The sequence below is a fragment of the Chiloscyllium punctatum genome, chromosome 40, assembly GCF_047496795.1.
Source record: "Chiloscyllium punctatum isolate Juve2018m chromosome 40, sChiPun1.3, whole genome shotgun sequence".
Taxonomy (NCBI): Eukaryota; Metazoa; Chordata; class Chondrichthyes; order Orectolobiformes; family Hemiscylliidae; genus Chiloscyllium; species Chiloscyllium punctatum.
Window position 1 is genome coordinate 46035183 of NC_092778.1, and position 17707 is coordinate 46052889.

The 17707-nt window shown below is 40.2% G+C and overlaps 1 protein-coding gene across 5 annotated transcripts in view; it reads left to right on the forward strand.

Annotated features, from left to right (window-relative positions):
* The window catches only part of LOC140464566 (cytohesin-3), an 88831-nt gene that overhangs the window by 48882 nt on the left and 22242 nt on the right, over positions 1 to 17707 (forward strand). For 4 of the 5 annotated variants that reach the window (XM_072559803.1, XM_072559804.1, XM_072559808.1 and 1 more), the window contains exons 2-3: positions 12188 to 12270; positions 15603 to 15667. In XM_072559803.1, coding sequence (XP_072415904.1) covers positions 12188 to 12270; positions 15603 to 15667 — 148 coding nt within the window. Of the gene's footprint in view, positions 1 to 11749; positions 11853 to 12187; positions 12271 to 15602; positions 15668 to 17707 lie in introns of those variants that run through there. The other variant, XM_072559807.1, reaches the window with a different exon arrangement.

Consider the following 17707-nt stretch of genomic DNA (forward strand, 5'->3'; position numbering starts at 1 on the left):
TTCTAACTCTATCCTTTGGTTACTAACCCTATTGCCAGTTTCTACTTATACTACATCTCTTAAATCTCCCCATAACATTTCTTTGCTGTAAGGACGATGATCCAAGCTTTTGGTCTTCAAATTATTGAAATCCCTCGTATCCGCCCTCAATGTAGTAAATCTGCTCTGTGGCCTTGCTAAGAGTCATAAAGTTATAGAAACAGGCGCAACTTGTCCATGGTGACTAGGTTTCCTAAACTGATCTGGCTTATTTGCCTGCGAGTGGCCAATATCCCTCGAAACATTTCTTTTCCATGTATCTGTCCAAGTGTCTTTAAATATTGTAATTGTACCTGCGTCTACCACTTCCTCTGACAGCTCATTCCTTACGTGCACCGTCCTCTATGTGAAAAGCTTGCCCCTCAGGTCCCTTTTAGACCTTCCCCATACTCTTAAACCTATGCTATCTAGTTTTGGACTCCCCTACCCTTAAGAAAGGACCTGGGCAATTTATCTTATCTATGCCTCTCATGATTTTATAAACATCTATAAGGTCATGCTGCCGTCTCTGATGCTCCAGGGAAAATAGCCCCATTATTCAACCTCAAACCCTCCATCCCTGACAACATCCTTATAAATCTTTTCTGCACCTTTTCAAGTTTAATGATATCCTTTCTATAGCAGGGTGACCAGAATTGTACATAATACTCCATATGTGGCATTACCAATATCTTGTACAGCTGTAACATGATGTCCCAATTCCTGTACTCAATACTACGGTTATAGTATGAATTGAACCATATGAATATAGATTAAAACACTCTGAAATAATTGTTTGCAGCAATGGAATTTGAGAATTGCTAGGAAAATGTACCACCAGAAAAATGAGTGTTTTGGCAAGTGGTGCAGGAATCCCTGTGGCCATTTCCCCCCTCAAGCAGGTAAGCTGTTTTGGATACTGTTAGGGGGGAATAGCCTCTCAGGGGAAAGCAGCAGCCAGGTCAATGACATCATGACTGGCACATGTATAGCAGGGAGGGTCAAACTGAACGCAAGCAATAGTGATAGGGGACTCTGTAATTAGGGACTGGTATTTCTGTGGCTGCAAGCGAGACTCCAGGATGGTATCTTGCCTCCGTGGTGCTAGGGTATTCTGAGATATTCTGAAAGGGGACAGTGAGCAGCCATAGGTTGTGGTCCACATGGGTATGAATGACATAGGTAGAAAGAGAGTTAGAATTCTGCAAAGGGATTTCAGGAAGTTAGGTAGGAATTTGCAACTCAGAACCTCTCTGGTTGTAATGTCGGGTTTACTTCCTGCGCCACATGCCAGTGAGGCTAGGAGTAGGAAGATAGTGCAGTTAAATACATGGCTAAAAGAGTTGGTGTATGTGGATCAAACATCCTGGACCATGGCTTCGCAACCATCAAAAGATGCCTACCCTTTCATCCCCTGCCCACATTTTGGAAAATTAGATCATGGCACTGTGTTCGTCCTTCCAGTTTACAAGCAGAAGCTGAAACAGGAGGATGCTTCACAGAAAACAATATGATGCTGGTCCAAGACAACGAAAGCAGGTCTCCGGAACTGCTTGGAATCTGTGGACTGGACTATGTTCAAGTACTCGGTGGAAAACCTAGATGAGTACGCCGTCATGGACTTCATTAGCAAAAGTGTGGAAGACTATGTACTAAAGAAGTCAATCCAAGTGTTCCTGGTCAAGAACTCAGATCCTGTCTGGACCAGCTGGCAGAGGTATTCACTGATGTCTCTAAACTTCCCCTCCTAAGCTGAAGTCCTACCTGCTTCAAGAAGACAACCATCCCAGTACCAAAGAAAGCACATGCAATGTGCCTTAGTGACTATCGCCTGGTGGTTTTGATTTCTATAATCATGAAGCGCTTTGAGATACAGGTCATGGTCCACATCAACTCCAGTGTCCCAGCCTGCCTTGATCCCTGCAATTTGCTTACCAGCATAACAGATCCACAGCGGATGCCATTTTCCTGGCTCTGCACACCTTGTCTAGATGCTCTACAAATAACACCTATATCAGACTCCTGCTCATCAACTGCAGATCTGCATTGAACACCATTATCCCCTCCAGACTGATCTCCAAATTGAGAGACCTAGGTCTCAGCTCCCCCTCTGTAATTGGATCCTCAGCTTCCTGATCCATTGCCGCAAATCAGTGAAGATGGGTAACTGCACGTCCTCCATGATAACACTCAATAGTGGATTGTCCCAAGGATGCATCCTCAGCTGCCTATTATACTCATGACTATGTTGCCAAAGTCTGATTGAATGCCATCTACAAGTTTGCTGATGACACTACAGTGGTAGGATGGATATCAAACTGACAAGGTAGAAGATAGAAAGGAGATGGAGGGTTTGATGATGTGGTGCAATGATAACTAAAGAATTGATCATTGAGTTCAGAAAGCAAGGAGGAGAACGTGCTTCCATCTACATCAACAGTGCTGAGGTTGAGGAGGTTGGGAACATAAAGTTCCTAGGAGTGAGGATAACCGAGAGCCTGTCCTGGATTTCACACGTAGATGCGACAGTCAAAAAGGCACAACAATGCCTCTTCCTCAGGTGGCTCAGGAAATTTGGCATACCCACAAAGTCCCTCACCAGCGTTTACAGGTACATCATAGAAAGCGTAATGGCCTGGTACGGCAACTGCTTTGCCCAGGACCATAAGAAACTACAGAAAGTTGTGTGCAAGGCCCAGACCATCATGAAATATGAAAGCCAACCTTCCATCTATGGACTCCATTCACATGGCTTGTTGCCACAGAAAGGCTGCCAGTGTCATCAAAAACCCATCGAACCCTGGTAATGATCTCCTACAATCTCTTCTGCCAGGCAGGAGAGAGAGAAGCTAGAAAACATGTACTAGCAGGTTCAAAAATAACTTCTCCCCTATTATTAGACTGAGTGGACTCTCTAGCTTCCAATAATGCTCATTTTGCCTGTGTGATTATAACCTGTATTCCTGTCCAAGTTGTTTTCACCCTGTGATCTGTATGTTCTTGCTTTCTATGATCTGCCAGTTCTGCTCGCAAACAAAGCTTTTCACTGTACGTAGGTACATGTGACGATAATTAAATCAAATCATTGGGTTGTCGTCTGGGGCAAGTGGGACTTGTACAAGAAGGACAGGTTATATCTAAACTGGAAGGGCACCAATATCCTGGAAGGGAGGTTGGTAGAGCTACTTAGGAGGGTTTAAACCAAATAAAATGACTGAGGAGGAGTTAGAGACTAAGGCCAGTAGGCTGTGAGGAAGAACAAATGGAAAGGTTACTGAACATGGCAGGACTGGTAGTCTGAGATGTATTTATTTTAATGTGAGGAGTATGAGAAGTAACACTGATAAACTTAGAGCTTGGGTTAATATATATATTATATATATATCTATGATGTTGCAGCTATTAGAAACTTAGTTGAGAGAGGGACTAGACTGGTATCTTAACATTCTGGGATTGGACGTTTCAGGTGAGAAAGGGTGGGCGAATTATATTACTGATTAGGGAGAATATCGCAGTTGTACTGAGGGGAGGACACCTTGGAGGGCTAATCCAGTGAGGCCTTATGGGTAAGCTCAGGAATAGTACAATCACTATTGATGGGATTGTACTACAGGCCTCTGAGCAGCCAGCATGTGATAGTAGAACAGATTATGGAATAATGTTAAAATAATAGAGTTGTTGGGGTCAGTGATTTTTAAACTTTCCCTATATTGACTGTGTCTTGTTTAGTCTGAGGGACGAGGACAGGGGGAAGTTTAAATTGGGGGAGGAAGAGGCAGTGGTCTAGTAGTGTTAACGCTGGACTGTTAACCCAGAGACCTAGGTAATGTTCTGGACACCCAGCTTTGAATCCCATTATGGCAGGATTCCAAAATAAAATGTAGTCCTCTGAACCTCTCCTGTGACTAAACAGGATACAAAAATTTCATGCAAGACCCGAACAATTTCCTCACCTACCTCCCTCAACATTCTGTCTAATGGTGACCATGAATCTATTGTTGATTTCAGAAAAAAAAACATCAGGTTCACTAATGTCCTTTAAGGAAATTGTCAACCTGGTCTGGCGTACATGTGACTCCAGGCCCACAGCAATGTGGATGACTCTTAACCGCCCTCTCAGTTGGGCAGCAACTGCTGGCCTGGCCAGTAGTGCCCTCATCCCGTGAATGAATTTTTTTTAAAAAGGACAAAGAAGGAAATTTATGCATGGGGCTGGAGAAAGTGGATGAACTTCTTAGAGTATTTTGCATCAGTATTCACAAAGGCGAAGGACCTGGTGGATGAAGAGCCTTGGGAAGGGTATGTTGATATTCTCGGGCGTTTCAGAATGAAAAAAGGTGTTGGGTATTTTGAAAAGCATTAATGTAGACAACTCCCCCAGGACCTGATAGGATCTATCCCAGAATGTTGAGGGAGGTCGGTGAAGAAATTGCTCGGGTTTTGTACGAAATCTTTGTATCCTGTTTAGTCACAGGAGAGGTTCCAGAGGACTGGAGAATAGCTAATGTTGTTCCTTTGTTTAAGAAGGGCAATGAGAATATTCTGGGAAGTCTATAGAGTGGTCACCTTTATGTCAGTGGTAGGGAAATTGTTGGAGAAGATTCATAAGGATAGGATTTACTGGTGATAACATGGCTTTTGCTGGGAAGGTCCTGTTTCACCAACCTCATTGAGTTTTTTGAGAAAGTGACAAAAAATGATTGAGGGTAGGGTGATAGATATTGTCTAGATGGACTTTTGCAAGGCCTTTGACAAAGTCCCTCATAGCAAACTGATACAAAAGTTGAAGTCGCATGCGATCCTGGTTAGGTGGAAAAAGGACTGACTTGGTCATAGAAGACAGAATAGCAGTGGAAAAGTGTTTTCCTGACTTGAGATCTGTGACCAGTGGTGTTCTGCATGGCAGAACCCTTAATAGCATCAATATACGGAGGCATCTGGGCGTACATGTCCACACTTTTCTGGAGGTGACAACTCAGTGGATAAGGTGGTTAAGAAAGCAAGTGGTATGCTTGCCTTCATCAGCTGGGGCATTAAGTATAAAAGTTAGCAAGTCATGTTGCTGTCACACAGAACTTTAGTTGGACCACATTTGGACTAATGTGTATTGTTTCAGTCACCACACAACAAGAAGGATGTGGAGGCTTTGGACTGGGTACAGAAATGGTTTACCAGGTTGTTGCCTGGTTTGGAGGATATTAGCTTTGAGGAGAGATTGAACAAAGTTGGTTTGTTTTCACTTAAATATCGAAGGATGAGGGGCGATCTGATAGATGTTTACGAAATTATTACAGGCTTGGATAGTCAGTCTTTTTCCAAGGGTAGGAATGTCAATTATTAGAGCACAGGTTTAAGGTAAAAGCGGCTAAATTTAAAGGAGATTGGAGAGGCAGTTTTTTTTTTAAAGGTAGTAAATGCCAGGAATACTGCCAGAGGAGTTGGACGCAGATATAATAGCAACGTTGAAAGGTCATATTAACCAATATATGAACAGGCAGGGAACAGAGGGATACGGATTTTATAGAGGCAAATGGTTTTTAATTTAGAAAGGCGTGTCAAAGTAAGCTTGGTTGGCCAAAGGTCTATTCCTGTGCTGTACTGTTCTTTGTTCTAATTTCCCTGGGTACATGCTGCTTCAGTGCTATGTTTAAGAACTGAATATAGAAGTTTTCACTCTTGCATACTTTGAGCAAGTTGTGCTGCCAATTTTTCTTGATGTTTATCTGAGGTATTTGAGGCCTGGATCTGTAAGATGTTTCCATGACCAAAACATCCATAATTTATACATCTTTCCTGTGCTTTGCTTTAGTTCAGGCTATCTCAAAACATTTTACAATTTGAAGTGCAATCACCATTGTAATTAAGGTTAATAGTGAGTGAAAAGATTCTTATTGAATGGATGTTTTTTCTCTTCAGAGTGGCAAAGATTATGAAGAGAATTAGTCGAGTTGCACAGAACAGTTTTAATAGGATAAGTATTGTTTAGGGAGTTTCAAACTAGAGTAATGGTGATAATGCACAGATTTACAGGGTGGTAGAATCTGATTCACTAGTAGCTTTTTAAAATAAATTAATGAGTACTTAAAGGGAAGCCTTGCAAAGCTATGGAGAAAGAGCTGGATTTGGGGTGCCTAATTAGATGCTCTTTAAAAGATCCAGCATTGGCAGAGGGCCAGTGGCCATCTCCTCTGTCTTAAGATTTCTATTCTGATTTCTAGTTGTACAAGCCTGTTTTCAAACACAAATTTGAATGTTTTTCCTAAGCAATTGTACAACTTTTGTTTCTGCTCATTTTCAAGCTGGTGCTAAATTCTTCCTGCTTTTTTAAAAATAGAAAATGGAAAGCAATTTATTTTATCACTCCTGCTGAGAACTTGTATACTTCCAGATCTGGCTTTACTGACCCATTTATCCCCAGCCCTAGCTAATGAGATCTGAAATTTTTTTGACTTGTTTTCTGGATTTGGGGAAAATCCTAAACAGCTAAAGGGTATGGTTCCCAAGAGTTTGCATATGAAGCAGTGATACATAAACTGAAACCACTTTAACATGTTTGGTAAATTCAACCTTTGTTTTTATTGGATTACAGACCCAGCATGAGGTGCTTTTTAAATTGTGTACAGATGGACTTGCATCTTTACTTTCCAATCCTCTATGCTAATCTAGAGCAGTTATTAGAACATGCTTGCTGAATGGAATCTAGCTTGGCCAGTGTTATGTACATGACGAACATCCTGCTGACTCTGGAAGGAAGGGCACTGGAAAAGGTCTGTCACTGGAATCCAGTGATGGGTCAGTGACTTCAGGAAGAACAGGAGGAATTTCTTGTCCTTATGGAGCAACAACAACGCATAGGATCAGTGGACTACCTTCAATGTTCTATTTATTGGGACCTTGCTGTTTTTCTTTATCTTTTCCATCTTTAGTTTGTAGCTGAGAGTTGAAGATGACCTTGGGACTGTGGACATCAGCTTTCATTTTTTTGTAAAAAATGGAAAGAACAAACAAATAGGTTTGTTTATAGCACGTGGCCCAGAAGTTTAATTTTAAGCTTATTATCATTCGAGAACACTGTAGACATTTCAGCTTTGGAGACGCATTATACTCAGATGTTTGGATGTTAAAAAGGGTGGATTAAAGGAAGGCTGGTGCCGACTCATATAACAAGGAATGTTGGAAAAACACAAGCCAAAGTTTGAAATGGTTTAAATTTGTTAGAAGGCATGTGGCTATAAAAGCTTAGGATAGAGCTTTGATTGTTCTCTGGTTAGCCTCCTCTTTCAAACCTTTTGAAAGTTTGGAGAACAGAACTCTAGGCATAAAAATTAAGTAAATGTTCTTGGAGCCTACTGGAAGGTATTTGCATTGACTGATGCTTTCGGAAATCAAGAAAGATATGATCCTGTGTGCCTGTGCTACTACATATCATTGAAACTGTTTAAGTGAACTAGCCAGTTAATCTAATTTATCCCTTAACTGTCTGCCTGTCTATGTTGAATGGGGGCAGTGACGAAGGTGATTGGGCTTAAATCATAGACTTTAATTAGATTACCTTCTTGTAGAGTCATAAAGTCATACAATGTGGAAACAGACTCTTTGGTTTAACCAGTCCACACTGACCGTGTTCCCAAACTAAACTAGTCCCATCTGCCTGCACATCCCTCTAAACCTTTTCTATCTATGAACCTATCCAAATGTCTTTTAAATGTTGAAACACATGAACCACCAAAATAAAAAAGTTGCCCCAGTTGTCCTTTTTCAAAATTTTCTCCTCTCACCTTTAGAAATATGCCCCCTTGTTTGAAACTCTTCACCCGAGGGTAAAGATCCTGTCATTCACCTTATCCATGGCCCTCATGATTTTATAAACTTCAATAAAGTCAGCCCTCAACCTCCTAAGCTCCAGTGGAAACAGTCCCAGCCTTTCCTTTTTATTTTAAAAATCTCCAATCCTGTCTGAACTCTCTCCATTTTAATAATACCCTTCCTATTGACAGGGTAACCAGAATGTGCATAGTACTCCAGAAGAGGCCTCATCAATGTCCTGTGGAACGTCAACATAAGTGTCCCAACTACTATAGTGAAAGGTCTGAGCAAGAAAGGCAGTGTGCTAAATTCCATCTTGACTACCCTGTCCACCTGTGACGCAAATTTCAGAGAATTATGTACCTGAGCCCCTAGGTCTCCCCATTCTACAACACTACGTAGGGCCCTACTATTAATTGTATAAAATCTCCCCTTGTTTGTTTAACCAAAATTCAAAAACTTTCATTTATCCAAACTAAATTCCATTTTCCACTCCTCAGCCCATTGCTCCAGTTGATCTAAATCTCTTTGTAATCTTAGATAACCTTCACTGTCTAGTATGACACCAATTTTGGTGTCATCTGCAAGCTTACTAACCATGCTCCTCTACATTCTGATTGTTTAACTTTGTATTAATTTTTTTTGTTTAAGCTGTAAGCTTGATGTCTGATATTAGTCATTCATAAAATCTGATGAGGAACCATTGGGGCAATTTGAAGAGTCATTGAATATTTTAATTTTACTGCATTGTGAATACTGGCTTAGGAAAGCTGATTCGATCTGTCTTGTTACTTGCTGACCTATGCTAACCCCGATGCAGTGCTACTTTAAATTTTAAATCATCCATGGCTATGGTCCTTATCTCTAACCACCTCCAGCCCTCTGAGATACTTCAATTCTGGTCTCTTCATGACTGCCCTTGGCATGTTTTTTTGCCCTAGCTACCTGGATCCTAAACCCTTGAATTCCCCTTGATACTCCTTCATCTGTTTGCTGTCTTTCCTCCTTTTAAATATACTCTTTGAAACTTCTCTCTTTGTTGTCACTTTTGATCATCTGTTCAAATATCTCCAAGTGGTTCCATGTTAAACTTTTTTCTGAAAACATACTGGTATAGTGCCCTGGGGCAGTTTCTTTTAACATTAATGTAGAAATGCAGGCTATTATTTAAGTTTGTGCCCTAGTTATTTATTGTGAAACAACCTCAGTTGCCTCGGGGTTTGGCTGTGTTGCGGTTTAGCAACAACGGTAATTACCACCACATCTTTATGACTAAGTGCAGACATCTGGAACTGTCAATGCCCTGTCCAGGAATCTGACTGCATATAATTGGAAATATGAATAATGACGAGTCTGATTTCCTAAGTACCTCACCCATTGTGATGTAATTGTGTAGAATCTGGATTATGTTGATACTATTCCATTCTGTTGTTACTGCTCCCAAAGTATGTCTAAGGGCAGTAAAATGCTTTGGGACATTTTGAGGTTGTGAAAGTTAACATTGAAATGTAAGTCTGTCTGTTTTTATTACTTGAATTAACTCTTAATTAATAGAAGACTTATTTTGATGCACAATTAGAAATGTCTAGAATAGGTAGTGTAACAAATGATTGGGAGAGATGCATTCAATTTTCAGTGGCACAGTGATTGAAATGCTTACTTCCTGCACCTCCCCCTTTAATTACTGGGTCTAGTTGAGTTCAGACTTATGAACAGATGTCGGGTCTGCTGGCCGCTACACTGAGAAATGTATAAAAATAAAAATTGATGCTGTGCTGGTCTCCCCATCTATGCATCATATTCTTCAGTCATTTTGTAGAAATGTATTGATTTAAATAAAAATCCCTCTGTTTTGGTAAAAGATAAATTGTTTGGGATGAAGGGCAGGTGGATGGAGGTTAGAGAGGCTGCAGACAGTATTTTAGGATGAGGGGTTAGGCAGAATAGAGAGTGCAAGATGCAACATCGGCCCTTGGTAGAGATTGCACAGTTCATGAACTTATATTCTGGTCTAAATAAACAACTCCCAAGTTGCAAGTGAAATGTAACCATGTCCCAGAGGAAGAAATTATTAATACTTGATATATTTTGGCTTTCTGATTAAATGTCTGTTTAACTTGCAAACTCAGTTCTACGAATATTGCTTTGTGTGCCTGAGTAATGTGCATTAGAATTTTATATTTGTCTCCTGGTAACTGGGTGATGCAGGCTGGTTGTGACCTCTTCCTTCCCTCTTTATTCCTCTATCAGATGCTACCTCCTCCAAGAAAATAAATGCAATTTATAGCATCCAATGTACACTTGTGGTATGAATGCAGTGTGACCTTTTGCTGTGATTCAGTGCAACTGTGTTCCATCTTTTTGGGCTGCAAGTCATTTTGTATTTTTTAAAAGAATGGTATGCTGTGTTCTGTTTTCACTCCAGTGGGATGTGGACTGAACAATTTGTCCTGTTTTGACAGTGTGGGCAGTACTGTTAGATTGATGTTCTCCCTAGGGGTTGGGGGCAGACGCAGTATACTTTTTCTCCTTTTCCTTCCCTTGCAACATTTAAAAGTAAATCATTGTGGAGTTTTTAGGCTTTGTTTGAAACTGGCTGTGTATTAAATCCTAAAACCAAAGTCTCGATTAAAGCATGTTTTAAACAAAAAGCATAAAAAAAAGTCCCCAGTTAACTATGCTGGAATACATGCCTGGTCTTGCCTGCAGACTCTTTTTGTCTTAAGAGGGTTATTTGGTATTTAAAACCTGTCTCGATCAGCAGAATTAACTTTGCATCTCACAGGGTCACTGTATTTGGGCATATTAGGAACCGTTTACCCTGAAGTTCCTGCTGTGAGCTTGTGTGGGCTGTGCAGAAGCATGGACCACCTGCACTTAAGCTGTACCTTGGTTTTAGTAAACTCACCACTGGATCAACTTCAGAGTGGTTCTCAAAATGCAGTCTAGAATGTTAGGGGTCTAATCCATTCATGACCCCAGACTTAAACACTTGACATTCAACCTGTGCAACTGTAAATCACTGCTCAAAACTTAACTTTGTAGAGCAACATGCAGTGTTTAAAAAATCAGTCTGTAACTAACCCTGAGAAACTAGTAAAGATTATAGTTGGAAATGTGCTGTTTCCTCTACTACATTAGCCTGGTTTGCCAGTTCTCTGTCCTGCCTGAGTATGAGGCTGGTTCCTGTATTTACTGTAAAACCGAGACTAGTCTAAATAAAAGTGGCATGTCAGTGTGCTTTGAAATGACATGGGACGCAGAAATGAGGGCACTGTTGAGCATTATCCATCCATTCTCTTGTGACCTAGTTGTGGACTTGAACAAGATTTCATACTCAATTAATCCTTTTTTCCCCCCCAAAAAAATGTGGTCCAGACACCACTGATGAGTAAAGACACAGTGTTAGCAGCACTTGCTCTGTTAATGCAGAGGGAGTGTCTTATTACAAAAACATTGATTTGTACAGCCTGCAGCATGCTGGAGCTGATGCTAAACACTGCAGTGTCATTTTGCTGTAAAATCAAGGATGCACTAGCAAGACCTGCAGCTAACAGGTGGCCTGGCAGATTGGGAACTCGTCTTTTTTTGAGTGAGAGTCACTTTCCTCTTTTATCTCTGGAGGTGTGCAGTGTGGTGATTATTTGATCTGTCTTTTCAGCAACTATGAATCAGAAACATTGACTGCATTCTTGCTGCTGCTCAGGTACCATGAAGCTGGAAGATGTGCTAACGATGAACGCTGAACAAAGCTGCACTGAGAGAGTAACAGCAGCAGTTTTTCTGCTGCATGGTGCAGAATTTCACAGGGTTGTGAGGGGGAGGGGTGATTTGTTCTCGGTCAACAAATCGATGGAAAGAGATTGATGGGAAAAGCTATGCTGGAAGATGTATTGCATTGTGGACTTCTGGTTTTATATTTTAACTGATAACGGTACACAGTTTCAGAATCTAAAGCTGTGTAGCATCTGGTCGGCAGTGTTACTCTTTTGTTTGGAAGCTTGTGTTCAGCAAAACCACTTGGAGAAGTAAGCCGTATGGGGAAAAATGACCATATAATGAGATTTGATTCTCTTTGAATCTGTTTTTCGTTGGGTTTTTGTGCTTGTGTAGAATTGTGTTGCAACTTCACAACAGAAATTTGTAAGTTTTTGAATAAAATATTGGTTTTTTGGAGCTGGTTGGTGTTTCACTCCAATCAGATACAGATAGCTGCGTGGTGTATTTATTACATGGGCATTTTTATTTAGTGTTCTGGTGCATACTTTTAAATATTTTAATGTGACAGTCACATTATTTTAAGTTACATTATAATTGAAAGGTTCATTAATCTCCTCCTGAATTTTCTCCTTTGTCTATGCAGTACCATCTGAGCTCTCGTTTGAAGAAAGAGAAGAACTAGAAAACATTAGACGGAGGAAAAAAGAACTGATGGCTGACATTGAGGTGGGTTGGCATGGTTTTATTACTGCTGCAATCCCCAACTCTTAGATCTCCATGCTTCTCAACTGTGACCTCCTGGTATATTGCCCACTTGGTCTGAGCAATGCCTGCAGCTGCTGGTGTCCTAGGCTCTGGAATTACCTCCCAACCATCTCCCTTACTTCTCTCCTCTTTTAAGACACTGCTTGACCAAATGTTCAGTCACCTGTTCTAATGTCCCCTCCTTTGGTTTGGTGTCTTTTTCTTTTCTTTTGCATTTGATGTACTCCTGTGAAGAACCTTGTTTTTTGCCTCAAGTATTATAACAGACCTGTTGCTGACCTCCCACATTCTATCCTCAATAATGTGATGCCACCCAAAACCTTGCACTGCATTCTGTCCAGTTATCATCCTTGTGCTCACTGACCTAATTGGCTCTTGGTGTGGGGGAGATTGGAGATTGATTTTTACAATGTAAAAATACCTGTTTACACACTCCTCCGTATCTGTTGTCGCTTCCTGTCTCTGTAATATCCTTATATCTTCCACAACCCTCTTGAGATTTCTGCACTCTTCATAATTCTGGCCTCCTTGAGTATCCCCAGCTAGTTCTCTTTTTGGTGCCTGTGCCTTCAACTGCCTGAACCCGAAGCTATGGAATGTCTTCCCTAAATCCCTGTGCTCCACCTCCTTTCAAGACGCTTCTTAAAACCTACCATTAACCATGTTAAGGAACATCTGCCTCATGTTTCCTTTATGTCAAATTCTGTCTTTATAATGCTATTCTGAAGTGCCTTGGAATGTTTTGCGATTAGAGTTGCTACATAAATACCAGTCACTGCTTTATTAAGGCCTAATATCTTGTACGTCCTTTTTTATATACTCGTTGCATGTTGTGTGGCTTCCATTTATTACCATGGACTCCATTTACATCAAGGTCAAATTGCATTTGGATGTATTGATTTTTAAGCTTGATTGATCTCTGCATTAATGCAAAACCCTGCTGTGAGCTGGGCGATGGTTTAAAATTAATGAGCTTGTCCAGAGTGTGCTAGTATGCATGCTGCCATAGGCCACCATTAGGAAAAGGAGACCACTGGGAATTTCACAAGGACCTGGTGACACAGATTCTAATCTTCTCTTTGGTCCATCTGAATTTCTGTGCATCTGCATTGACATTGACCTAAACTTTGAACAAATTCACTTCTTAAAAGCCCTCTATAGTTTAAAACATACTTATGCTCTGTCTCTGTGGCAACACATTTAGAAGCATATTTGTAGAAGATTACATTGTATTTGAAGTGGCAGCAACAATTTTTTTTTGTCTGCTATATATAGCATTTGTAATTCCTGTATGTTTTTTTCTATGTTCTTGCAAAATATGCAATGGCAACTATAATCCTCCAACTTATTACTGAGAGTTCTAGACTCATGTTGTTATTTCCGCTTTGTCTCTTATATCCATGTTGCTGTTGAAGCTTCGTTTATTGACCATTCATCGTTGTTCTGAGAAGGGGATTAAGCTGCCAGTTTCTTGAACTTTTGCCATGTTTTGTAGGTCCATATTATTTTTTTTTACACTTGTTTAAACTCTGGATGTAGGTTTGCTTGCTGGCCTGGAAGGTTTGTTTTCAGATGGTTTGTCAGCAAACTGGGTGACATCAGTGATCCTCCAGATGAAGCACTGGTAGCATGGCCCACTTTTTCTATTTATGTGTTTCGGTTTTCTTGGGTTGATGATGCCATTTCCTGTTATTTTTCTCAGGGGGTGGTAAATGGGATCCAAGTCACCGTGTTTGTTGTTAGAGTTCTGGTTGAAATGCCATGCTTCTAGGAACTCTCGTGCATGTCTCTGGTTGGCTTGTCCTAGGATGTGTTGTCCCAGTTGAAGTGGTGTCCTTTCTCCTCTGTATGTAAAGATATTAGTGAGAGTGGGTCATATATTTTCGTGGCTAGTTGATGTTCATGTATCCTGGTGGCTAGTTTTCTGCCTGTTTGTCCAATGTAGTGTTTGTTACAGTTCCTGTAAGGTATTTTGTAAATGACATTAGTTTTGCTTGTCTGTATAGGGTATTTCAAGTTCATTAGCTGCTGTTTTAGTGTGTTGGTGGGTTTGTGGGCTATCATGATGCCAAGGGGTCTGAGTAATCTGACAGTCATTTCCAAGATATCTTTGATGAAGGGCAGAGTGGCTAGTGTTTTGTCTGCTTGTTTGGGTTTGTCGCTTGGATTCCATTTACCACCCCCTAAGAAAAAGAACAGGCATTGGCATCACCACAGGAAATGACAACACTGACTGAAGAAATCTAAATGCACAAATAGAAAGCTGGCCATGTCACAATGCTTCATCCGGAGGCACACTGATGTTGTTACCTAGTATGGTGACATAACGTCTGAAAACGAACCTTAAGCTCAGTGAGCAAACCTACATCCATAACATCAATCTAAACTACAAATCTCGCTAGCTGTATAAACCTTTTAAATTAAAAAAAAAGTCTCTGCTGTTTATTCCATTTTGAAACTCTTATCTAGCATGTCCCCTCTCCTTATTGTCCCCCTTCTTTTCAAGCAGCACTTCAGTTCACTACATTGTCTGACTCAACCTGAAGTATCTACAGTTGTCTTTTTTTTCTAATTGTAAGACCCCTTTAGGAAAGAAACATTTGTTACTTCCTGGCCTTGAAACAAACTACAACACTGTTGTTTTATATCTGAATGTACGTCGATTTTCTTAGACCAGAACCAATATAAGACAATCAGACCTTTCTTACAAGCTGATCCCACACTATTGTATTTTGGGTGTCCCATTGTCCTCTGGCATACATTATATCTATGGCGAGTGATTTGTCACTTGAGATGTTATTTTCACTGTCATCTTTGTGCAAGACAGTGATACTTTGGGAACACTTGTTTAATGTGATAAGTTTTTAGAAATCTAACTATTGTTCTAATTTGTGTGACAGCAACGATAGTTGAACAGTGTATCATGATGCGCTGGACTTGAGTTAATTCTTCAACTTGCTGCCCCAGATTTTGTCATCACATTTTCATATTGCTTCACAATTATTGTTCTTTTTATCCTGGGAGATGTGTTTGAATTCTGAGGAGGGAGGAATAAAGGAGTGATTTATTCTGTGGTATCATTAGATCAAAGCTGCTTGCTATGTAAATGAGGCTTGCTTTATTGGGTTTTTACATTTCATCAATGACTTCATCTTCTGAGGTATCAGAGTTTGCACATAATCTTGCTTCGGGGTAATGCAACATTTCTGTGCATGCATGCCTTTTAGAGCTATCTTGTAGAAAACTATAGTTCACTGTCTCATAGATTTTACATTTAAATATCTCCTTTACAGAGGCTGAAAGATGAGATAGCTGAAGTAATGAGTGAGATTGAGACACTGACTTGTACTGATGAAAGGTGAGTTGGAAGTTCTTATTCCAACAATTCCCAATTTTTAAAAAAATTAAGTTTAATTTTTTGGAGGGCATGTAGGAATGTGTATGTGTCTGTGCAGTAAAATAAGCAGGATTTTTTTAAAGTCTGTGAAGAAAAGTGCTGTTGTTTCTTTTGTTCATGTTTCATTCAAGACCACAGGGTTTGGCACAAACTGCTATTTTTATAAAAAAAAGACTTCATTTAGAATAATCAATAAACATGCACGCACCACCTTACCCCTCCACCCTCAAAGGTTTTCTGCAAGTATATGTTGATTGGTCACATTTCCTGAGAAATTTTACATATCTGTTTTACCCTGCTGTGTGGGAATGATCATTAAAATGACAGCTGTTGGTTACATTTTGAAGCTGAACTGTACTGTAAACACCCCTTTTCTCTCACTTTTCACATGATTTACTATTGATTTATTCCAAGCTTGAATTCTGTTCTGGTTTTGCTGTATTTAGACACTGCTTCAGTATTTGAGGAATCACAGTGTTCAACATTCTTCATTCACCAATGAGCAACCCCACTTCAAGACCTTGTCATGGAGAAAAAGTAATTGAAGCAGCTAGCGACTTTTGTCCCTGGGATGCTAACCTGAGGGGCTTTGTTGTGACAATGTCCTAGGAATGAGATGATTGAATTTCAACAGCCATAACCATGGTTCTTGGTGCCAGGTCTGATTCTGACCAGTGGAGCATTTTCCCCAATTCCCTTTGATTCTTGTTTGGCCAGATCTTCTTGATACTGCACTTAATCGAATGCAGTCTTGTCTCATCTCTGGTGTTCAGCTTCCTCACCCATGTTTGGACCGAAGCTGCATTGTGATCAGGAGCTCAGCAACCATGGCAAAACCCAAAATCAACCTTGGCGAGAGTGAGGGGGGCCTGACTGTGTGTAGATTAGAGCAAATCATATTTTTATTTCTCTTTTATGTTTAGGCTAGAACCAATTTGGTTGTAACTTTGGTCAGATGGCTAATGCTGGTATTTACTGCTGGCCTTGTAATTTAAATGTTACTCCCATATTTATTCTCTCAGTTTGGGAAGTTGGTAGTTTGGGGGTGAAGGGAAATGATACACACTAATGCCGACAGTTTTTAAGAGTTTGCAGCAATTGCATTTTGTCTTTGGTAACAAAATAACATGCCTCTATGTTTAACAATAATTTCAATGTATAGAGGTTCCATAATGCAGTCCTATATTCCAAAGTGCTTTGCAGGAGCATTAACATGAAATTTGGCACAAAACCATATAATGAGATATTGGGACAGACCAAGTAGATTTGATGGATTATCTTAAAGGAGGAGAGTTTCGGGAAGGAATTCTTGTGCGTGGGGTGACTTGAGGCGTGGCTGCTACCGCTGGAGTGAAGATGATCAGGAACGTGCAAGAGACAAAGTGTAGAGGATCTCCGAGTCCTTAGTTGATTGTGGTGCTAAAGGAGGTTCCAAAGTTAGAAAGGATGAAAAGTCATGAAAAAATTTGAATAGAATGATGTCAACAACAACTTGTATTTCCTAACTTAATAAAACTTCCCAAGCCCCTTCACTAGAGTATTACAAAACAAAATATTTCAATGAGCCACATGAGATATTGAGGCAGGTGACCAAATGCTTAGTTAAGCATCAGGTTTTAAAGAGTATCTTAAGAAAAGAGAGAGGGAGGCAAGTCAGAGCTTTAAAAGCAAAGGTGCTGGATGACTAGAGGAAAATGTAGATCAATGCTTTTATCCCCATCCTGTGCTGAGGTGAGGCAGTCATGTTTGACTAATGGAAAGGGATCTCATTATGTTGACTGTTATTCCACTTAGTGAAGAAATAACTGTTTTCTACTGGATCAAAATGGATCTTTCTGTCCAGTAGCCCCTGTTTGAAGTTGGTAATTTGAAATTGGGTAACAAGAGGTTGTGATGTTCCTTTTTTGCAAACTGAGCTTCATTTTCATGCATAGAAAATAGCTGCTATTGTTTGCCATAGGAAGTTTCCATTAGATGTAGAACAGACTTCACAATGAGAGG